Source organism: Prorops nasuta, unplaced genomic scaffold (assembly GCF_024137725.1).
Source record: "Prorops nasuta isolate Cenicafe-Biocafe unplaced genomic scaffold, Cenicafe_Pnas_1.2 PNAS00003, whole genome shotgun sequence".
Lineage (NCBI taxonomy): Eukaryota > Metazoa > Arthropoda > Insecta > Hymenoptera > Bethylidae > Prorops > Prorops nasuta.
In genome coordinates this window covers 8,440,365-8,464,681 of record NW_027116800.1, presented here as the reverse complement: position 1 = coordinate 8,464,681, position 24,317 = coordinate 8,440,365, and the positions used below count along the sequence as shown (strand labels likewise).

The window sequence follows — 24,317 nt, the reverse complement described above, 5'->3', positions numbered from 1 at the left end:
AGTGATAATAAAAAAAAAAAAAAATATTGGTTTATACTCTTATTTAGCAGAGAAATCATATGACCGTGTTAGGAAAAATCGAACTTACTTGATTTAAGTACTGCATCATTTCATCAGGAATGACCAATTTATTTTCTACCATTTCTCCCTCCCCAACTTCGTCCAACACGACTTCCTGATTAGGATGAAGTTCTGGTAATTGGGCTGATCGTGGTCTGGGTGGCATGGGTGGTGAAGCTCGTTGGGTTTGATGGCCTCTGGCTGGCTCGGACATTCTTCTATCAGTTGAAGGTTGCGCGCAGTGTCCCGTTGGACCAGACCAATCACTCGGCATTCCCTGGATCCCCTAAAAACATTTAAAAATTCCATTGAGTATTGATGAATGAAAGTAAAAACATGCTTCAGTCTTAAGCTCTTAAATGCTGATAGACATACCTGAAGAGACATATTCTGAGTTTGAACGACCAAGTTGCTAGTAGAGTATCCCTGCAGATGACTCGGTGGGTTAATTCTACCGGAAGTCGTACTCATTTGGCTGCTTCTTCTCGAAGTGCCAGGACTAATAGGATCGTAAAAGCTTCCAGGGCCTACTGGGCCCATTCTCACAGCGCTCACCCCACTAGCCTGACTGCTTCTTCTACTACCAAAGTCAGTGGATCTCATGCTACCATAGTAAGTACTGACCGTACTATTACTGTCTCTTCTTGGTTCACTGAGTGGCTGAAGTCTTAGCTGAAGATCCGAAAGACTCGTTTGTCGATTTGGAGCACCACCTTCCATCTTCAGATCTGTAATTCTTCTATTCAAATCTCCTATATTTCCCTGTGGACCAACAGAGCGGGCTCCCCTAATTCCTCCAACATTTACGGGAAGGGTGGACATCCCCTTGACATTTAATCTTCCCTTTAGGCGATTTCTCGACGATGGCGGTGGCGCGTGCTGAGGTTGTTGGGATTCCATTCCTCCAACCTGACGAGGCAAAAGAATTGACTTATAAATACATATGGAAATGCAAGAATTATACAATCCAAGAGTCCTTGCTAGTACTGACCATAGCACGAAGTGCAACGGGCAAATCAGCGATATCCAAGTCATCAGGCTCCTCGTTCCAAGGCTCCTCCGCAAGTGCAACGCCTTCGGCAGTTAGTGCAGCAACACCGGCAACTTCGTCATTGCAGCCACCAACCAACGGACTACCTTGCTGTTGCATCATGCTGGGAGGGCTGTTAGCTTCACTTTCGGACTTGACACTTGGACTGGATAAGCTGGGTGTCTTCGGATGAAGGTCTTCACTCCTGCTGGGACTGTGTCCACCCGCACCGGCCTCGTCGCTTCCTCCGCCATCTCCTCCTCCTTTGTGCTTCTTATTTGCATAAAATTCTGCACCGTGAACCGTTTTTACGTGTTTCCTCAGCGACGAGGGGTCCGTGTATCTTTTTGTACACCCAGGTGCTTTGCAGACGTATGGTTTCTAGCAAAACATGAATACGACATCATTAACATAGATATAGTTTGAAATATTTTATTTATTATACAACGAAATAAAAGAAAGGTTTGCCCTCTTCTTGGTTACCTCATTAGAATGCGTCCTATTCTGATGTTTAGCCCTATCACTTGCATTGCTGAAAGCTTTGCTGCATCCTGGATATTCGCAAGTGTATGGTTTTTCACCAGTATGAGATCTTAGATGAGTCTTCAGGTTCTCCAGTCTGGAGTAAGCTTTGAAACAGCCTTCGAACTGTAGCAAGAAGAGCCATGTGGAACAATAGGATGATAAGTCTTAAGAGGCTTTACCAGAATAAATTACAGCAAGTGCTGTCAATACTTACGGTACATTTGTGGGGTTTCTCCCCGGTGTGTCTCCTCATATGGACGACCAGCATGTATTGAGCTTTGAACGGTTTTTCCTCCCTCGAGCACTCTTCCCATCCACAAACGAAACTCTTCTTATTGGCGTGGATATGATCATTGTTGATATGTTTCACAAGATCATCCTGTACAATTTATCAAAAACTTTAGTTAAATTATGAACGTATTTTCGAGCAATTTACAGTTGCCCGGATCATGCGAAAGGCCCATTAAATTTATTTCAGTTCGCTGTGTACAATGGAGGACAACATTGTTGCGGTCGACAATTACCGAAATAAAGAAAGGAACTATCTCGAAGAGAGCTGCGTGAAAGAGTTGTTTACCTGTGTGGGGAACTCCAAGCCGCAGTCACGCCAATGACAGTTCGTTTCGATGAAATCACCGGGCTCATCACGAAGATCCTCGCTTGGACTGTGGCCCTGAGGGTGGTGACTCGGTGGAGTCGTAGTGGTGGTCGTAGTAGTTGTCGTGGCTGGTTCCCTTTTCACCTTGCTCGAAACTCTTCTAGATGACGTGTCAGCTTCTGCAGTTACCGATCTCGTCGAAGCTTCCGAAGCTTTTCTGCAGGATTCGGCTATCTACGAGTTTACAATTCATCCAATTAATTTCATAAACGAAGAGTACCTATATATATACAAATAAGAATTGAGTCGATATTTTTATGTCTTTATATACAGTTTTAACATGAAAGTCTTTAATTAACTCTGAAGCTTTTTTAAAGCTTCAAAGCTGTAAATTACAGCGTTCTTTAAACCGTAGTTTAATGAACCTCCACTTCATTTTTTATCCTGATTTTATAGACCGCATAAAAGTTAGTAGCATCAACCTTTTTTCTCACAAGTATACATCAATTAGGCGTTCGTTGTTTGGACAACCGCGGCTCCAAACTCGAATCCGCTGAAGTTTGAAATGGATCGTTTGAAGTTTTACCGAAAATCGTAAAAGCATTTCCGGTCGTCATTAACGTGTAATTTTGTTTTCTTTTCTCCGCGGGTTTTTGCAAGAACAGCCACACGCGATTTGGCAATTATCACTTGTAACTTGTAAAATTATCCGGTACGATTGTGCTACTCTTGAATTGTTCGGTAACCGTGGCATTTTTTTCGCAAGCGATCATGCACTGATAAAGACATAAGTCTGGTGCATTCATTTTCAATTGGACACGCGTGCACTGAGGCTTTGTACGTAAGCCTGTCATTATAAAAATTCCTTTCTCTAATAAGAGACTCGAACAGTGATATTATATCTTCCACTGAAATAATCAATTGTCAATGCACTTCTTTCATTAAATCTCACTTGTAAAAATTTCAAACCGTATTCGATGGATCTTCGCGCGTTTCGCAAAATGAGGGGATGTGGTATAGGAAGGAAAAAAAAGAAGAAAGAGTGATGAGGATTGGAAAGAGGAGAAGTCGTATGGGGAGAAATCGGGCGAAATAATGTGCGCGAGATTGGTTGTAACCCGAGGATCTTGTAAAGGTAATTCAATCCATCCATTTCTTCTTCTTAGCCTTCTCATACCCTTACTGCACCTCTCTTCTCCTATCATTGCTATCGCTAAGAAAGAAGAGTGCAAAAACACTGTTCGATTATTTATCAGTAAGCATATATCTTGTGGCACGATTGGTAATAATAAAAACAAATAGTGCCTGTTTTTTTTTTGCGACTACACCATATTATCTCAAGTTACTATCTCGCCAGTGCAACCGGAAGGAGAAATCAGTCTTTGATAATCGATGACACGTACTTAATTATAGAAAATCAATTGAAGAGCATAAATTTTCGTGAAAATATTTATATATATTTCACCTATCGATTAAAGTATTTTTTTAACAAGTTTATAAAAGAGTATAGGCTTACCTCGCTTTTGGGCGGAAGTCCTCCAGCATGAGGGCCCAATGCGGAAGCAGTGGAATGAGGTGGTACGCCGGGATACAATTGGGAATGTGGCGACAGACCATGAGCATGATGAGAATGGGGATGTGGTGGTGGGGGTGGTGCAGGTGGTTGCAGGGGATGCGTGTGAGGTAACAAAGCTGCAGCTGCTGCACTCCTGAGAAGATGGGCCTGAAGTTGTTGCAGATGAGGTGCCATTCCTGGGTGCATCCCCAAAGCCGGACTCATCGCTAAAATCACAAATTAAACGTTTTACATTCTTATAAAATCACGATTTTAGGCGCGAATATCAAATCAACAATTTTCAGGATACAAGTAAACTGAACGGATAACAATTTTACAGCTGTGATAATAGTTTAATGCAAATTGATAATAATTAATCCCGAAGAAGAATATACAGGATGATCAATAAACATTGAAATCGGACCGCGTCTATTTAATCGATAGTCAAAGCACGCCACGGCGGACTTCCGGCACGTTAGTCAAGCTTGCATTTCAATCTCTTACGAAACCAAAGGTCTGTACTACGAGATTATTTGTTTTCTCTTTCGTTATGCATTCGAAACGCAGGAAGAAGACAAGTAAAAGTAAACAGTGATTATTATCAGACGTACCCTTCCTGCCTTTGTCAAATAATGATAATCCTTTCGTTTGCGTGGAACAGCAATAATTAAAGGCGGATGACAAGTGCAAAGGAAGTATCGATACAGCCTGCAGTTTAATTACGTTGCTAACAAGCTACAATTTTTATTATCACGTTTGTCACAGCATAGATCTCATTTTCAATCAAAGGTAGTTAGAATTTATTATTGAAATTAATAAAAACAAAAAATATGTATTTACTTGACAAAATTATTTGTTGCGACGCTTATTGTACTATTATGTAACACACTTTGCATGTTTGTAAAGAGTTAAAGGATTGGCGTTTGTACTTTCTTCTGGTTTCTGTTTCGGCGTAGGAGGGTCTTCGTGCGAGATTTTACGTCACGCGACAGACGCGACGCGATTCTTTGCAATTACGAGAAGCTCGCATCATTTCATTGGCTAGCCTGCTGTACAGATAGCCAGCTTGAAAAAGTTGTTCAATTATGGGAAGCCATATAGTTTGCTTCACGCTATACCGAAGCAACTATAAAAATAAATCTTTTCTGCTAAAAAGATTTGTCATCCGGCTTAATTAATCGCTACTGATATTTCACTTTTGCCAGTTGCAATCCGGAGGGAACCTCACGAAATGACAAATGGAATATATACAATCTAAAGACACTAAGAATCTAGAGCAAGGAAGTTAAGGAAAATTCCTGGATATAAGATAGAAAATTCAAGAATCGTACGTCCTTTTGGATTATTTTATTGGTTTGTGTGATTATAGCTTTAAGTTTGCTTAAAGGACGTGTGGTGAAGTGTAAACAATGAAAATAAAACATAAATTATATAAAGATATAATGGAGAGTATCCTGCAGTGATCCGTTCCACCTGAATCGTGAAACGAAAGGGATGTCCCTAAGAACAGGATATAACGAGAGACGAGTTTTGACTATCGGGATTGCACTACCGACAAAATGAAAAATCAGAAACGCTCGTTGAATTTTAATGTGCTAATTACTTCATTTAATCGAAAATTACTCCGTTCGTTCTTTAATTAAAAAAAACTTGCAAGGAGGTCCTTAAAATTGTGGAGTAAACTGAAAGTAATAATTTCACACGCTTTTAAATAGCAGTCTCAGGCAAAATTTTAGCAACGAAAGTATCAATCGAATGTCTTTTATGACTTTTCTCAACCAGCAGCGATTAATAAAAAATGACCGGAGAATCTTGAAAGGTGATCGGTATATGTCGCCCGCCGTTTATTATGTCATTCATCAAAGCGACGAAAATGTAGAACGAGCGAGAAAACGTTAAATGACGTTGCAAAACGTTGATCGATTATTATCCAAAGAGCCGTGAGCTGGGCATCGTAAAGTTCTCGTTTTTCATGCCAAAAATGATTTTGCTAACCCCGTGAAAGTAGTCTCACTGATTATCCTCGAAATTCATGGCTCGTACCATTGCCATTCATTACTACGTGCGTCGAGAAGCAAGGCTAACTTATTGGCCCAGCCTTGGAATCTTAATTGACGCAGGTTTATTAGTTTTTCGATGGATTTATCAATATTGCGCGCATGCTAAAATAGTGTTGTTTCGTTGAAAGACTCATTTAAAGCCTGGCAATAAGTTGGTTAAATTCTTTGACGCTTTGGTGTGGATTTAGTGGAAAAAAAATCGATGAATAATTAAAGAACATATTGCATCAATCATATATTGATGTACTATATGATAAGACTAATTACCAGCTGAGAGATGGCCGTAGCTACCACTGGCACTACTGCTGCGTGAACCATTGACGATTGACGCCAAACTATTCGGGCTGAATCTGATCATGCTGTCGATGTCAAATCTGTCCGAATATGGAGAACTACTCAATGCCCTTTTCCGGCTTGCTCTAATAGCGGACGCCCTTGGACTGCCTAGCCTCGACGATGCTGAAACTGGGGAAAAAAAATTATAATTAATAATAATCATCCATCGAGGTATATTTTAATGTCATCTGAGTGCATCAAAATTATTGTAACTATATATATGTATATAGAACAGCGCTATTGATATTCAGTTTTGAAATCTACTATAATTGATGAATAATTATCATCGGTAGCTGAAAGATCCAAGCTTTGCGATATGAAATATGTGATGAAGAAAAAGAAGAAGGGACTGCGCAAAAAGAGAAATGTATAAGAGGAAGAAAAAGCAAAAAGAGAAGCCCGATCTTGCGGCTTGAACGTTTTAGCGGCGATTTGCCTGAAACCGCAGGCCAACGATGTAATATACAAACCACTTTCTTAAGTTAGTGGTGGCGGCTCGTGTGTACGGTCATCGCTTATAACTTGACTCCAGTTTCTTCCTCCTCGAAGGATTATTCTAATTTTTCTCATTATCCCATTTATTTACCGTGACTAATCAAGTGTCATATTTGTTGTCAAACTTCCTTTCTATCTTGGGTCTCAGCCATTTTTATATAGTATTCGATACATTTAGCAATTTATTAGATTCTGTTAACGCGAGTGCTAGAATACGTTTGGAAATCGTTTACCCATCGGTAACTCTTGGAAAGATTTCTTCTCTCGTATCACAGCCTCATCCTTTTTGGTGAGTTTTCTTTTTGGGAAGCAACGCGATACACAGAGGGCAGCACCCTGAAGAGCCTCCTTTTTTCTCTCGTCTGTTTCCACTTGGTTGATCGCTCGTTCACGCACAATGAGTATAAAGTTACTCGCGGTTAAATCTTCGCCCCTCACGTGCCTGGGCCTCTCTTAAAACGTTTTAAAACGTCTACTCTTTAACCTCAGGACCCTTCCCCCACTGCTGCTGATGGTGCTGCTGCTGTTTATTAATTCGAGCGATGATCAAATTTGCGACGTTTATTCGACTAGTCGGCTTCATCTTGGACTTTCCGCTTCAGCTATCGTGCCCCAAAATTTTTTAAACTCCTCGAAAACTGCCGATAGCGACTGGTTTCGAATTTCTATCGACGCTTCGAACATCCATCCATACGTGTTTTATACGAAAAATTATCAAGCTGCGAAACGACACGTTTGCCTCATTCACAGGGATTTGACTTTGTTCAAATCACTGATTCGGACCTTGTTCTCTCTCAGGAAAAGAGAAGAAATACGAAACAATTTTACTCTTCACTTTGGCGCGATGGTACAAGCTAGCCAAGCGCATAGCTAATGAGCCGTTTAATTTAATTCGCAATGCTACCATCGACTTCTAAATCAACAAAGTCTGGCCTTGCAGTTGCGAAACAGGACTCTCGATGGAATCCCTGGCGGATAGTGAAGGAAAAGGGAGCGGAGGAGGGTGTTTCGAATCCGTTATCTTATCTTGGAAGGGTTGGTCCTTCATCGTCGAGCTTAATGAATATGCGAGAGTAACTCTCTCCACAGTCAACCCCTTCCTATTCTTACTTACATGGGATTGAGACATGTAAATTGGTCCAATCGGTCACTCCGATCGGCGCGGCTAACTTCGCGTTACACCCCCCACTATTCACATGTCCCACAAACTACAGGCTCTTTCAAATTATCACCGATGCCATTAATTGCCAGCACTTCGCATGCTATCGCAAACAACCAATTCACATGATTTATTATCATTATATAGCCCTCTTAGTTGGAATATAATTCAAATTCGCTTTTGACAAATGAGAGACAGAGACAAACAAGAGAGCTAAAAAATGTTGTCCAAAGGCAAGTGGAATTTATGAAAGACGAAGATTTGTGAAATTTAGAAATACGTTTTAATCATTTTTAAAGAGACCGGTTGGTTGAATATTTAAGTGTGGGATATTGGTACTCGGGAGAGACTTTGGTGGTTTTTGTACAAGTAGAAACGTGAGACTGGCTGTATAGGGTAGGCGTTAAGGTGTTAATGAGGTCGTGTCGCTCCGAGTCGATTCAATTATGCGGCGGTGGTGGCTAACGAGGCCCCGTTTACCCTTTCAGTCGTCTTTTAGCCTCTCGGCCTCTCCTAACCGGTCGATCTCCTACCTGCTGCTGTTGCTCCTGCTGCTGCTGCTGCTACTTCTGCTAACGCTACTACAGCCTGCTAACCGCCACATGTGATATTCCACCGACTCCTCCTATCCTTTAGGATCACCCAACTCAGACTCGACACTTAAATTTTCTAGCTCCTTTCCATCTCACCTTACTTCGGCTTCAATTTAATTCCAAGAAATTTGTACATGTGTCCGTAGCATATTAAATCGTTCTTCTTGAATTTCTTGAACTTGCCTCAGGAATTTCTTGCACCTTTTCCCTAAAGTGTTTCATCTCTCGTACCGAGAGGTTGGACCAATTTCATCGAGCACCTAGAAACTGTGGGGGCCTTCCTGAATTATTCATTAATTTCCGTTAATTATGCCCTCTTCTTGCTTCTTCTTCAAGGTCGTGACTTCAGGCTATCACGCTGGGCACGCCTGCTTTCCTTTCTTGTACTGCTTGATCCTTATCTTTGTCTTAAGCAAAATTAATTTAAATAAATCATTTAAATTCATTCATCATTAGCCATTGTAAAGAAACTCTTTGGAAAGATATTTTCTTCTTCTTCCCATGCTTCGTTCTTGATTCCCATAGTAATGTTTTCGGTAGCAATTGATTTATAAACATTTATTAGCCATTTAGATAATCCTGCGAAGGACCTTAGTTAAATGAATGCGCGAGATAAGATATCTTTTTATAAAGGCGTAATTTTAGAGATCCTTGGCTCAGTAGGTCCATATAAAATAAAGGCTAGTGTCGTAGCACTCAATTGAGGATTTATCAATCATAACATTTTTATAAAACAATTGTAAGTTTCTTCTTGTTTTTATTCAAACAAATGCTAACTTTTCAAAAACCATGGTTAAATTGAAAATACCTGTTAACTTACCATCGATAGAGAAAGGGAATTCTGATGAAGCTAGCGTACTCGCTGGTCCCGCAGCATGCAAAAGATAGTCAGGTGCCAAACCTCCCAGCCCTAAAACAATTTTCAATAAATAAAAATTTAATTTTTTGTATTTACATATTTTAATTGTTTACTTAATAGTGTCAAGCATTTGTATATGATTATAGATTATTGTAGAGTATTATAAGAGAATATCTCGAGAGCCGGATGAGACTGAAAAAATCATATTGAATATTCGAAGGTTCAAAAAGCCTCTTCCTCCGGAAATGCGGGCTCTTTTCAAAAGGTTTCCATTCTAATGAAGCTCGGAGAGAAGGTACTGATATTTCATAGCGATCGTTGGTTACCTTGTGTACACTCTATAATACGAGGGAATGATGCAATTGAAAGAATGAAAATGATTACCGTGTAACGAGGTGTTGGGACTGTGCGTGGAGGCCTGCAGTTGATGATAGAGGTGGTCCATGTAGTTGAGCCGGTAGGCTGGATGTAGGGCCGTATGCTCCGGTAGGGGGTGACTTCTACGTAAGAAGTCGCCACCGGATGTTCCGTTCCCGTTAGCACCCACTCCTCCACCTCCGCCTCCACCGCCACCTCCGGAGCCACCAGTGGCTCCGCTGCCCCCGTTCACGCCGCTTCCGATCGCCGTTGTGGTGCCGGATAATCTAAATAAAAGAACAACGAAAATCTTTATTTTCATCTCACAGATTATCGATAATTATATTTTTCTTTATATATAAACCATTGAAATGATTTAATTTCAACTTTTTCCTAAATGGACTCGACCCTATAGAGCTTTTGGCGCAAATTACGTTTCTATGAATTGACTGGAATTCGTTCGTGAATATCCAAGGCCACCGGTCACGCGGCCTTAAGAACCGATTTCCTACGACATCTCGACTCGGGATTAGCGAGAACCGATCGTGGATGGGATAGGGAACCGAGACTTTTAGAGGTTTCGGGCCGATAAATTCAGGCAGACACGAAATCACCGGAAACCGAACGGTCCTCGGAGGGATTTGGGATCGGGGGTCTAGAATCGCACCATTAACACTGTACAAGCCCAAACGTGTCCGATCTACCATTTGCCCACACGATTTATGACGTACGCGCGACCAGAATGAAATTCAAGGATTTGCTGGAATAAGCCTGCAACATCAATCGCCGCGATTTTTAAAAGCTGCTTTGTAAAACTTTATTGTCCAGATGGCAAATTCGTCAAATCTCGTGATTACTCAACGATATCTTATTCGAATATATACCATCGACATGTGTGAAGCAATGACAGATATAATTTCTCAAATGACTTTACGGTACACACTAATGGAGAAGAACAATACACGTGGAATTGCTTTGCAGCATCGACGTCAATATAATTTTCAAGTTGAGCTTGGAAAGATTATTGTATGCTGATGGCTAATCAATATATACACCTATACATATATGTACATATTCGAGAAGACATTCGCGTGAAAATTCTCGTATTGGACTTTCGAGGCTGAAGTGCAAGGGACGAGTGAGCGAAGTTGACGCGAACTACGATCCCGGAGTCCAATAAAGATTTCAAGCTACCTGACACATTCTTTGTGGATCCGCGGTGGCGGGTATTTGAAGGAACGCCAAGCCTCGTAAAGAGACTTTAACGATACTCGCAAAAAGCAAATCTTTGAAGACACGCGCCATTTCCTCATACGTGGCACGAAACACTTGACTCTTTCAAGATCATTCTTGTACTTCTCCGAGGATTTTTTGTTCTCCTCGCTTGCAACAACGGTTTCTTCACAATTATAGAGACCCTGGATAAGGAGTGTGCAGACTCCACTTACAATCGGGATAATCCGTTAGACTCGAAAAAGGAAAGTTTGATGCAAGTAATTGATGAGAGTCTTCGTATAAACTAACGTTTTATGCAGAGAAAGGTTCGCTAAATGGCCTTAATAGTTTGGGAGAAAAGTCGTCATTGTTGGTTTTGGAGAAATGGACAAAGACACCTGGCTCCTTCGGAGACGGACAAGAATAGACGCTTTGGCGAAGAGACACGCGCCATTTATTTAGACCCCGTCCGTGTCGCGTCCTCATTCGTCAAATACAACATCTCCCAACTCTCCTTTGCCCTCTGCCACTTGCCGCTCGACGATTAGAGAACATCAGGTTCGGCTCACGACTTACAAGAAACGTCCACTTTAAAACTCAAACAGTTTCAGAATTTATATGTGAAAAGTCTCGTGACTCCCTTGGCTACATTCATTGGATTCCATAACGTTAATAAAATTTAAGAAATATCGATGCTACTGTAGTATATATCATATAAGGCCGTTTTCAATGTGGAAGATATGATTTTTGCACTTTTATCGTCGTTATTGATACATGCTAATCGGTTTATCGAGCTGTCCATCACTAATTCGATGAGCATATTGACCGATGAAGCAGCAGAAAGCAGGTAGGATCTTTGCCGATCGGTATCCGTGGACTCTGAACAAAGTCAAACAATCGTGTGGTTGTCTTTGCTCAGCAAACTCGCGGAGGAGCCAATATTTAGACAGCACCAGCCTCCAACATCGTAATCTGCACTGTGACACGTGCCAATTGACATTTTCTCACACCTTTCATTCGCTCTTCAATTAAGAAGGGTACACGATCTCATATAATTTACAGATTTTCAGATTTTCACACCTTCTCTGCGGTACCGTTCTGTCAGCAACTCGATTACTAGAAAGACGAGAGCAGATTCTGTTGAATCAATTCCAACATTTGGTAGAGTGGAAAATTGTTGCAGAACTTTGTCGTATTGCATATATATCTATAATGGATCAAATTTTATTACTATAATTGGCTTTTATTCTTGTAATAAAATTCTCACTATAAGTGTGATTTTAAGCTAATACAAATTTTAATAATTTATGATTTTTCCTGTTTATATAGTGCAGGAATAACAGAAATCTTTATTTCATTTTTTACGAACCGTTACAACGGCCTTAAGAATGATCGAAATGAAGAAATCAACGATAGGATGTATAGTTGCGGGTCCCTCGTAAAGCATCCGGACTGGAAGGAAATTAGGACGTTTTGACAAGCTGCTTAGTAGTCGTAGCTGTAAAAACTGTACGGGTAGAATAGCAACAGAGCCGAGGAGACATAATTACAATGAAAACATTGGCGACCCAGGCTCGAACATTCTTTTTTTATCGTCCCTTAGGGAGGAAGAACGAAGACGGACGTTGAAGAGGAGAGTGAGACAAGGAAGCCAGGATGCTCCTGCGAGAGGAAAGATTTATAAGACGATGGAGAGAAAGATGTGAATGTAAGGAGTGAGAAAATGGAAGGAACGATTTGCAAATGCGAGAGAGAAGAAAATGGAAGCAAGACGGTCTATTTCGAATCCTGCTGAGTACCAGATGACTCGATGCATGCTTCTGCTTCTCCTCTCTCTCTCTCTCTCTCTCTCTCTTCCTTTCTTTCTTTCTCTGTCCCTTTCTCACCCCCATCTTTTCCGCTTCACTCCCTTCTTTGCTCATCTCTTTCCCCAGCTTTCCAGAACTGTTTTAGGGAGAGGGAAGAACGGATAAAACTCGAGTCGTTAACTCGGCACGCCGGAAACCGGCGTGTCTATCTTTATCTACGACCGTCTGTCCGTTGCAGTCCCTTTTTCAAATTCTTTGCAGCCTTGAGAAGCACTTTCGTCCATCAGAAATCTCTTCTTCTCCTGTAAAACGGTATTAACAATAGAATTTCTCCCCAATACACGTAATGAAAAACTCCCTTTAATGAAACTTTTAACAGTATATTTTAATTCCAATCCCATTCACAAGATCATCACTTCTGGCTGGAGTTGTAAATTGAACACTCGACGAGAAGCTCGGCTTTCGGTTCGATTTTCAGACCCTAGAGGGACGTGCTTTGGCCCGTCTATCCAGTTTTGGTTACTTTGGCCAACGGGCGCCAACAGAAACGCACATGTTGCCACCGCGACTCGCCTCATTACCACCAGCCATGCTAATGAGCTTGCCAATCTTTCTTCAATGGCCTTGCACAAAAAATAACTTGACAATCCTGTACCACTGTTAAATATGACCGAAAAAAAAGGGAGCTAGAACTCAATTAGTTTTTCGTCGAAACGTTCGATCCAGCGAAGTTTATTTTACGAAGGATGAAAGGTTTAGGCGGAGGAAATGTTTAGAGGCGATTCAGAGGAAGCGAAGAGTGTCGATGATCGCAAATCATCGAGTAGCAGATCGGGAGCTGATTGAAGTCGGAGGTGGTAGGCCAACAACACTTTCACGAGATTTCAGGTTATGATATTTATTGCTGAACACAGGCATGCTACGATATAAAGAAGGGAAGGAAACCATATGGAGGACGGCAGTGAGCGGCACGCGCTTCAAACGCCGCGACGAAAAAAAAAATACGATGCAAAAGGAGCGGCAAGAGGAATGACAGCCGGAGGGCCACGAGAAAATCTCCAAGGGAGAAAATTGTGAGACGATTCTCTCTCTCTCTCTTTATTCCACCCCCCTCCCTTGCCTTGCCCTTCTTTGTGAATCACTCGCTGGGTCGGAAGAACTTGCTGTTTCAGCACCTACCAAGCTCTGCTGAGATTTTTTGCATTTCTCACCGCTGCAAGCCATTTCTCATGCCTTAATTACGTTTTGAGGATTTACCAAGTTGACGAGAGGCTTGCATCCGGCGAACGAAGCCATTCGAAGAGCGAATAACTAGATACGAGCAGCATTGCTTGAGATATACTATATTTTCTTGATGCACGAAACTCTGAAAAGTGGACAATATTTGTACAAGCGCATAGACAAATCACAGCTGCAACTGTGACGGTGAGATAGTTTTGTGTGATAATTGAATGAATGGGAGATAAAGGAAAGAAAAACGAATGGAATGTTGTAATTATGAAGGAGCCATCAAAGGGACTCCACGAATCACGCGAACATCTCCGATAAAGATGATAGCTGGCGCATCCCGAAGGCGTTTGATGTGGAGGAACAACTTTATAGCCGGGCTTCGCGGAGTTATCAAGCACCAAGGGTTGTGATCTATTGGTGCAACTTTGGCCAACTGCCAGGAAGGTTTATTCTGCGAGTGTCGAGTGCAATCAAAGCGTCGCGGCACAAGTCCGAGCAATCTCGGAAACTTGCCCCCCCTCCCCCCCCCCCCCATTTCCCTCATACGAGGCAGGCCTCGTACCAGACTAACGAGTTCGAAACGTCAAAATTGGATAAATCGTCTCCTCTCTCTGCAAAAAGTCACTTCTACGCCTCACTAAACCATTCTTTTTGGCTATATTTATAAATAAGGTATATGAATTGAAAAACAAAACGAAAAACCTCATGGGAATATGATTGAAACTTGACTATATAATATATATTAAAACAAACGTTAGCACTTATCAGTGAATAATTTAAGAGTGCTTATATCTCGATGAATAAATATCCCTTCCCCTTTTTTTAAAGGATCCTTCGGTGAAATTTTGGCGCATTGCCACGTCAGGCTTGAAAACGTACTCGCGGGCCTGAAGTTAGTTTACTGCGAAAAGTCATGAAACTGGGCAGTAGCAACAGCAGTAGCAGCAGCAGCAGCCTCCTCTATGGGGTTATTCTCCTTAAGCATACAGATATACACATAGATGGTTTACGAGAGGTCGTAGTTCAGTTAGCTTATTTTATATATAGCGAGTTTCCAGCGTGTTATAGTCGCACGCGATTCCCCCTAGTTCAATTAGTGCTACCATACATCCAAAATACAAACTATAATATCCAAAAAGACTATACATATATGTTTATTTGACTGAGCTTTTAACGGTGGATTCTCGAATTGAGCGCGTTTTATTGTGAAAAATATTTGGCTGTCCATAAAGTCGTAATAAAATGGAGTTTAACATCGCTGCTTGCGCGCGAGAGGCCGAAATACATTTATGACACATCCGTCGGACGTCCGAGCGATAAAACGGGATCCTGCGTGGGTCAGATGGATATCGGCGGAGCTTAGAATGGGATTATTCGTTTGGTGAAGTGAGAATGGATAAGGGGTGGGAACGCGCGGGTATAGCGCGTCGGTGCGAGGAGGCGGCATTAGAGAGAGGATGGTTAATGAAGAAATTTACACGCGAGTTTTGTCTGTCCGATGCATCAATATGCGTGGCGTTGCGGTGAATCGATCGGCGGCGGTTCTCCATCGTGAAAATCCGTCCTAAGACAAACCGAGAGATAGCCAACCGACATAAGAAACTTACTTAGAGTCGGCGTTATTTATAGGCTATTCGAACGCCCCGCGGTGTCTCGCGTACGTGCGCCTCATTTATTTCAAGACGTCCAAGATATTCTCGTTAAGGACAGACAAAGTCAATCGCAGCAGTTCCTAGACTCCCAATTAGCAACTGCCAATACTTGCTAATTTAATGGCTTACCTTCAAAGACTGCGAAAACTAGCGACAAGATTTCATTCCACTGTGTTCTACACGCTTCTGGCAATTCAGCAACGATTCGTTTCGCATTACCTATACCCACTTTCGAAACTTTCGATCAGCTCGAATTGTGGAATCTCACGGTATTAATTGAGTGTCGAACGTGCGTTAAATCGGTAATTTCATTAGTTGGATATTAAAATGGGCAGTATAGTGGATTTTCTCTAGCGAAGAAAGAATAATTATTTTCGCGTGCGGAATTTGTCGTTTCTCTCTTACCGTTTTGCTCTTTTGTAAATCCACTGCGCGTTCGAAAGCCGAAAGTGAGACAGTGCGCGCAACGTTAATGCGCTTTTTGTGTTTTCGCAAAGGAAATTTATCGCGCCACCCGATAGATTTATCGCGCGACCGCTCCACGATTGCTCCAGCTCCGAATGGTTCGCGAAATCTATTCTGCGGATGGCAGCCATGACGATATAGCAAGCTCGAGGAGAGAACGCCTTCGCGAATAAGAACCGCTTCTTCAGGTATGCGATTCTTATCAATATACCCGTGCAGCCACGAGGGTATTTCAATTCCGGCCACCCTAATATTTATAACTTATTTATTTTCGTACAGCGATATCGCGCCGTGCATTTGCCAATGATGTCCCTCGCGAAAGAAGAAACGAGAGAAAAAGGAAATATCAACTTAAGCGCATAATATACGCGTGTAATGGCGCCGGATTAAAATACTTCCTTCGCTGATTTTTACGAGGAAATAAGGAAATTCCTATATTTTCTGCTTTTTATACCTATTGAAATTCGAAGATATTCTTAAAATCTCTTCGGTCCGCTTCGAATCAGCCGCGGAGCGATCGAAAAGTGGATTCTTCCTTTTCAGGATCCGGTAAGGATCGAGATGCGCAGCGCGGACCCTCTCTAATGAAGTAATTCGTGGGCAAAAACGTTACGAGGCCCGATGCGTGAATTATTCAACGCGCGTTTATCGCGTTGGAAAACTCGTGGCGTTTTCCAAACCACCACTTTTGTCGACACTGTGTCACTAGCTAACGACGACAAGCTTGACCCAAAACTCTTTGAGAGCTCTCTCTCTCTCTCTCTCACGAAAACCTTTGAGCAAGAAGAGAGTCGAGCATTATCCTCCTCTTTCGGAGCAAAGCGTGAAAATCGAGCATTTGAATTTTTTGTTGCACAAAATAGGGATGGTAAAGTGCGATGATTAATGTGCTCGGTTTCTCGAGTGAGAGAAAAGAGAAGATAGGCGTGGAAGGAATGCGTTGTCGAGGGAGAAATTTGAAAGTAGATAAGCAAAATTATGGAGGAAATTGGGTGAAAATTCGACGAAAGGGGGGATGTAGGAGAAGAGGGGGAGGGGAGAATTCGAAGAAGGAGAGTAAAGGTATAAAAGAGAAGAGAGTTGAAGGAAGTTAGGTGAGCGAGGCTGTTGAACGTGTCGGCAAACGGCCTTCGGTTCTCTTCTGGTTCCAAGTTCTCTCAGCGCGTCAATAGAGTCATTAGTCACGGGCCTCTCGGTGTACCCACCATATTCATTCCTCCCTCTTTTACCTACGAGTTGTGACCCTGAAGGCCCTCATCGTCCCACTCTTTTTCTCTTCCTCCACTCTTCTAGCCTCGGGCAAACAGTCCGAACGACGTTTACGCTTCAATTTCACTCGCAAACTCAATCCTACTTTCTTTCTTTCGCGTCTCTCACTTCGATCCACCCATTCGTAATATCACCGAACGTAACATTACAATGGAATCCCTTTGTTGTTGATTCAACCTCAGTGAGAAACGAATTTTTTCTCGTCAAATGACGAAAGGAGAGCAGGGAACTCTATAGATAATTCGGAGTACGCGCTGTATATTCCTTTGGATGTTTTGCTAAACTTACCCTAATTGAACGAGGTTTATTTCGTTACTCATTATGTATAGCCGAGTATGGTGTCTTTTAGAGAGTAGTGTCGCGAATTACTTTCGCTTGAAAATAACACACAAAGCTAATGGTAATCTCGATGGGTAAATGTGGTAAGAAATTCCTGGGATACCAAAATTATTCCCAACGTCGCGTTTTTCACGGGAATAATAATATAACGATACTTTATTAAACCACGATCGATATCTAAATATCTCTCTCACCGTCATCGTAGCGAGCTGCTTTATAGCCCAATAAACAACTGACAAGTTATCCCGCGAGAGCAAATCTTGCGTACATCAATGCTGGACAAACACATTCCCAAGGACAGTCGATACTTTGGTGATAAATTAAATTTCCCGTGAAACATTAACAGGATTTGTTAAAGGATTTTCCAATCGGATAAACCTAACGATTTGTCGATCTGAGAAAAATTGTGTAATAAATTTAACGTCTATCGTACAGTTATATGAATCCACTTTATCTATACTGTATAATAAGAATATTGCTGTTTTTATTATAATAACGATCGAATTGAATTCTTATTCCACTTTTCGTTTGCTTGGTATATAAATCGAAGCTTAAACTAATATACGATATAATGACGATGAAATGAAATATATATATTTCATGGTTTGTTTTTCAGTATAAGTATAATGAATTTCAGTGTCAGACGAGAAACGATGAAGAGTTTAGTTACAGGAGGTCGCGTCTGTGCGCCAGGATTTCTCGTTTGGTTGTTGCGTTACGGTTTTTAGGCAGAACATCGTAACGCGCTTGTGATTGCCTTGTACAATTACAAGGCAAGGAGCAAGGAGGATCATCAGAGCCCGACTGGACTGGACCAGACCGGACTGCTCGCTTCCCGCACGGTTTCCTTTCTCTTTTTCCGGCCCCTACATACGCAGGGCCCTACTAATGTACAACATGGCGCGGGACCCACAAAACCCATCGTCGTCTCTACCCCTCTCTTCTCACTCCACCCAGCCCCGAACGCTTTTTGCCCCAACACCACGCCACGTTTCGTTCCTGCCACGCGAAATTATCTCCGACGCCACTTAAATACCAGCCTCCTACCGTCTATTCTCCGCCGATTCGCTAATTAGATTGAATTAAAACTCCGCCAAGAAATTCTGTACGACAACAACGAGAACTCGAGTATTGGCACTTTTAGTTCCATAGAAAGTTTATACTTAAAAGAAAAATGCGTAATAAAGGGTTTAATAAATTTTAAAATTCAATATCGATTCGTAGATCTTAAAATCTGTCAAGAGTCAAGTTTAGTGATCTATGTGTAAAATGGAAGAGGAGGGGGTGGGGGGGGGGGGGGTGAGAAAAATTCCATGGAAGAGTTTGGTTCGCGCGAAGAACGTCTGTAATCTCGCGCGAGCGTTTGCAAGGTCGAAGCGAACGCGAGCGCGAGCTTACATGGTTCCCCGCGTCCCTCGGGGCTCCCACTCTTCCACAAAGTAGATAGGGAGAGGTGGTGGGGGCAGTGGGGAGAGCCAGCAGCTTTGCTCGTGCTAATAAAATGCGCTCGCTCGTTCGCAAAGCCCTCTTTACATTTACATGCGAACTGCTCGAGGCGCGCAGCTCTCGTGTGGACATCGCGCTCATGAATTTATCTCACTACCCTCCCCCCTCCAATTCCTGATCCTCCACTCCCTCACCCCCATTCTCGCCATCTCATTCTCCCCTCTACCTTACCATGCTCTCGAGTCTCGACTACCGGCCGAGAAACTCCAAAGTAAGGAAGAAGGGAGATCGGGGAGAAAGGGACGCGCAGGATGACGTCGCTATCATTGGACCAGTTTTGCAAGGACTGACCGGTCAAGCCCCGAGCTTCGGCTGTTACACGAGTTTTCTCCGAATTGACTCCTCAGCCGGGAATTCTTCCCGTCAAATTCCTAACGAGTACAGAGCGAGAGAGAGAGAGAGAGAGAGAGAGATCCGAGTAATTTATGCTCCTTTCGATATATATATATATATATAAGCTGTAGTGGAAAATGACCGAAACTCTCTGGTCGGATATACGAAAGAACTAACAAGGACAAAAATTGTTTAAATTCAATAATAATGAGTCATAACGAGACTGGCGCTCGCTGTAGCGTGGATTGAATTGAGCGATACTGGGATCGATAGAGCGGAACGCGAAGAGTTTGCAGTGGACCTGGCAGACCAGCCGTTGACCCTCATTAGACTTGACGTGTCTCTCAGAAAAATATATATATGTAATAGATAACGAGTTCGATGACTGCAATTTTCCCATCTCCCTCTCCCTCTCCCTCTCTTATCTATCCACTCAAAATTTCAGCTCCTTAATATCGAGAAATTATCTATACTTCTCGAAAATCCCCTTCGACTTCTTCTTTCAATATCGTATGGAAGTAAAATCATTGAAACCAAGAAGTTTACGACACGATCCGAAACGATAATCTGCTGCGATTATATGTGAAAATTGTACTGAAAAAATCGTAAAAGGCAAAATGAGGTTTGATCGTGGATGCATAATACCGAAGGAGGGCGAGATAAATATGAAAATCAATAATCTGTGTCGGGACCAAACGTGGATTGGTATAAAGAACATAATGCGAAGATGTCGATTCTCCAATGCGGATAATCGAGGTCGATGAGTCGCTATCGCGGATTCTCCGTGCAGGTTCGGAGCGCGCAGGCTAAAAATGGGAACGAGATTGTATTGGAAGGCAAGTTAATCCTGGAGCTGGACTGAGAGTGACCTAGACTGCGTCCGAGTTCGTGTGTGTATAAGCCGAGCGTCGAATTGTAAATAGTGCGCAGGGATAGTGGTTGCAGTCTTAAGGAAAGGGAAGAAGAAAGAAACGGGGGGTAGAACGAAGGAGAGGAGAAAAATAAGAGGAAAAGGAACAAGTGGAAGAAGAGAACGGAGAACGGAGAAGAAGAAGAAGAAGAAGAAGAGGAGACTGCCAGGCCGGCGGCGCTGGGTTGCGCGTGTATCCGCCCACGTAATCTTGATTGTCGACACACCTCCACCTTTCCACCACCTTCCACGAAGCATACACCACCACCAACACTGTCAGCAACGGCTGCATCACTTTCCCAACACACCTTAGAGGCTGCGCCTATGTACTACTCCCATCAGGGATGAGCAACCTGCAGGACACCATTGCTCGCCTGCCTACCTATAACTCCCTCCCCTCGCTACTCCCTCCTTTTCACCCTGCTGATCCTTTATCTCCACTTTACTCTCTTACTGCGCATCTTCTCAACCTTATATTGCTCTCTACCCAAACTCCTCACCACCATTTAATTGCTTCATTTACCCAAATTACCCTCCATCAATCCCGAGTCTCCCGTTTTCAATCTCGCAAACAAATCCCTTATATACCTGGAGATTGAAACCCTCATCCCGTGGACTTACTCGAGTAAACAATCACGAGCTAGATACCGACAAGTTTGTTGATGCTGAAGAGGTTAGGAAGCGTGTTTTCGTATTTTTTTCGTGTAAGGCGTGTGGGTGGTGGGATGAATTTTGCATAGAGAGAAGATCGAGGAGCTGGCGCGTGGGAGAATGGGGAAACAAATGAGAGTACGAAAAGAGCATAATGGCGAAGAGCCATGGGATTTTAAAGGGGGAGGGGGAAGGGGTGAGGGCTGGTCAGAATGCGAGTATGGTTCGAGGGGAGGGTGGGGGTTGGATATTTAGAAGGAGAAAGATAAGGAGATAAAGGGAGAGGGGAGTATAGAGGAGGGTGGGGAGATCGAGGAGGACGGAGTAAAATGTACGAGAAGGATAAATGAAGGGGAACGGGGAAAGGGGAGGGAGGAAGATACATGACAATCAAGGAGGTAAGGAGAAGGACGGAAGAAGGCAAGGTGGAGGATTTATGAACGGACGAAACAGGCTACGAACCCTAGTCCCCTTGCTCTCTCGGCTTTATCTCCTCTTTTTGCTTCGTATTTCGGGGCTTTAGCACGAGTAGTATACCTGGTTGGTTGGTCGGCTGGTTTGCCTGACTGGTTGGCCCTTGCTGCCTCTCGATTGCTTTCAACACACGCGCAAAAACACAATTTCACCTCCCCTTCCTCTATATCCCTCCTCCATCCTTCTTCTCAATTTAGATTATATTTTGTTTCCTCTTAGCTACCGTGCTTTATTCCTTTTGTCATGCTTTTTCTTCGTGGGTCTTCTTCCTCCTCCCCCCCCCCTCCATGATTCCCCCCCAGATAGCACACGTACCCATATAAAGTTATTAGGTACTCGTCTTCTCGTAAAAACTTTATTGTATTCGCGAATCAAGACAAGATCGAGATCGAGAGAAAAATCGTGGCCAATCGAACGCGAGCCACGTATTGATCGTTCGAGCAGTTAGTGTAGGCCCACCTGTCATTTGACCTTGAAGCACCATTGATAACAGAGATTTCAAGAATAATTGAATTTGTTATTTAAGCAGCGTCGAATGACCATGCATCTTCTAGAAAAAAAGGAACAGTGCTGGCGATCAACCGTTCTATAATTTCGTAATTTCAGGATCCACTTTATTGAGACCATAGCAGCATCTCTCTTAATTAACGCCGAGCTGCTCAACGGGCAACAATCGACTACAGGGATCTAAAATCAATTTAGATGACCAAAGTGCGATAGCCTCTTACAATAGCGGAGATTTCCTCGGGCAACTTCAGGTGCACTATGAATTTCGCGTTCGTGCACGTTGCTTCTCTCTCCCCTATCCCATGCGACTCTACCATTAATCCACGTGGCAAACGTCCAGAAAAATAATGTAGAATGAGTTTGTTCGATCGGAATCAAAATGAAAGATCGGTATTGCTGTTGAAATGACAACAACATGCCAAAGAGAAGTATTAGCAGTAAAGCCCCATTACAAGAAAACCCCATACAGCTATACACTATGAATATAAGAGTCGTGGTAAGGATATGCCTAATGATATTGACCATTAACGAGCCGTACTACCGCTGGTGATAACGACATATAGATTATCTATAATTCACAGAGGATTCCCCAGCAGAAGCATGGCTACCATAGGAATAGCCTTGTTCTTGGAATGAAGTTATGGCGTTTGTAGGTATATATATACATATATAGGCGAATTTTATGGTCCATCGAGTTAAAAGGCTGTGTTAGCACTATCGACGCGTTTGTACATAGGAGTATGGGCATCGGGGTATAGCTTGTAGGAGCGAATAAAGTTATGGTGTTGGACGTGTATGGGTAATCGTTAGGGTGTATCGATATACACCATAGACAGAGGCTGTAAGGATGTTGGGAAATCGGTATTGGCCTTAGTACTAACATGAGAGAGCATTGTTTGTAGAAGATGAAGTAATGGCGTTGGTACTGGTGGGCAGAGGACGACGGGATCCTCGTGGTGTGCCCCGTGGTAACGTGGGTAACTTAATATTCCGGGTAATAAATAAGAGAATGCGGCTCTGTCCGACCCACAAAACCCCCCTGCAGGCCAAAGAGCAAGACGCTCACGCTTCTCGTAGTACCCAGCCTCCCCTCTCTCAGCCAGCAAAACTTTGCGAGCCCACCTTAACCTCTCGTGGCCCTCACGCTCAACACCCGAACGTTATCCTGCCAAGGCATCGCGTAATTAAGTTATTACGCTCAAGGGCCACGCCAGGGAAGCCAATCTTCATGCATAAAAACTTACGCACCCGTACAAAATCGATCGAATATTCATGCGTATGTCGAAAATCCCATAACTAATTCTCCATTCAACCCTTGCTCGATTTCTTCGCTGTATATACATGTGCGTATAATACCTTCGGGTGTTCGCGTACCTTTTACTTTCTACCTGCTTCGCTCCAATATTCTTTAGGGGGATTTTTCACATGGCATATATACATATATGTATATACAAAATAATTTGCCTTCTCGAATTTTCCTTGTAAACAATGGAGAGATCGTTGGATCCTCGTGTTCGGGGAGTGTTTGCACGAGTGGCCAGAACCACATCAGAGAGTTCCGACGAGAAAGAAGATGGCGACGGTCTGGAACTCGACTAATTGTCGCCGGAACATTAGCGATCCCTTGGGACGAGGTTTTACGAGAGTCGTCTTGCAGCAGCGCAGAAGCAGCGCAGCAGCAGCAGCACGCACACGAAGGCAGAACCGACCAAGAGATTGCCTGGATTGCCTGGCCGCCCAGCCACGTCGTCCAGCCTTTTGCGCCGCAGCAGTTTTTTGTCCCAGCATGTAAAGCCCGATTCGATTTTATGCGTAATTTCAGGCAGCAGCACCTGCTAGCGCTGCTACACCGACGACGTGCCGATCGTTGCGCTAATTTTTCCCCCAAACGATCCCGCGACGTCCCCTAAATGTACCCAACTTATCCTCGACTATGCCTTCCAACCAAAATCTTAACGAGCCACGTTAAAATGTATAATAAGCAGGGCGTAGGTAAAAAAGAGAATTCACCAACCGGACTGCGACTCTCTCTCTCTCTCTCTCTTCACTTTGCGAGCAATAAATAATTCAGTTCACTTTTAACGAATCGCTTTAAAAACATATTTGCATTGCCCATCAACTTGCAATCTCCATATCGCATACTCGTATACATAGTATGTATATACCTGTCAGAGGGAGGAAAGTTATATTCAGGAATCAATCAGTAGAGTTATATAGGCAATTAGCAGGGCTTGCTTGTATTCGTGTAAATTAGCCGCATGAATTTCTGATTTGCGTTAATTTGTGCCAACCTGTGTAGACAAATGATTTATATACAATTTACGAAGTTGT

At 42.8% G+C, this 24,317-nt stretch overlaps 1 protein-coding gene across 2 annotated transcripts in view; it reads right to left on the bottom strand.

Moving 5' to 3' along the window:
- The window catches only part of ci (cubitus interruptus), a 76,338-nt gene that overhangs the window by 2,656 nt on the left and 49,365 nt on the right, over window positions 1-24,317 (bottom strand). For both annotated transcript variants that reach the window (XM_066746949.1, XM_066746950.1), the window contains exons 2-11: window positions 9,655-9,914; window positions 9,232-9,321; window positions 6,096-6,293; window positions 3,730-3,995; window positions 2,193-2,447; window positions 1,830-1,994; window positions 1,574-1,738; window positions 1,052-1,471; window positions 436-969; window positions 89-346 (exon numbers count right to left, since the gene is read on the bottom strand). In XM_066746949.1, the coding sequence (XP_066603046.1) occupies window positions 89-346; window positions 436-969; window positions 1,052-1,471; window positions 1,574-1,738; window positions 1,830-1,994; window positions 2,193-2,447; window positions 3,730-3,995; window positions 6,096-6,293; window positions 9,232-9,321; window positions 9,655-9,914 (2,611 nt within the window). The remainder of the gene's footprint in view (window positions 1-88; window positions 347-435; window positions 970-1,051; window positions 1,472-1,573; window positions 1,739-1,829; window positions 1,995-2,192; window positions 2,448-3,729; window positions 3,996-6,095; window positions 6,294-9,231; window positions 9,322-9,654; window positions 9,915-24,317) is intronic.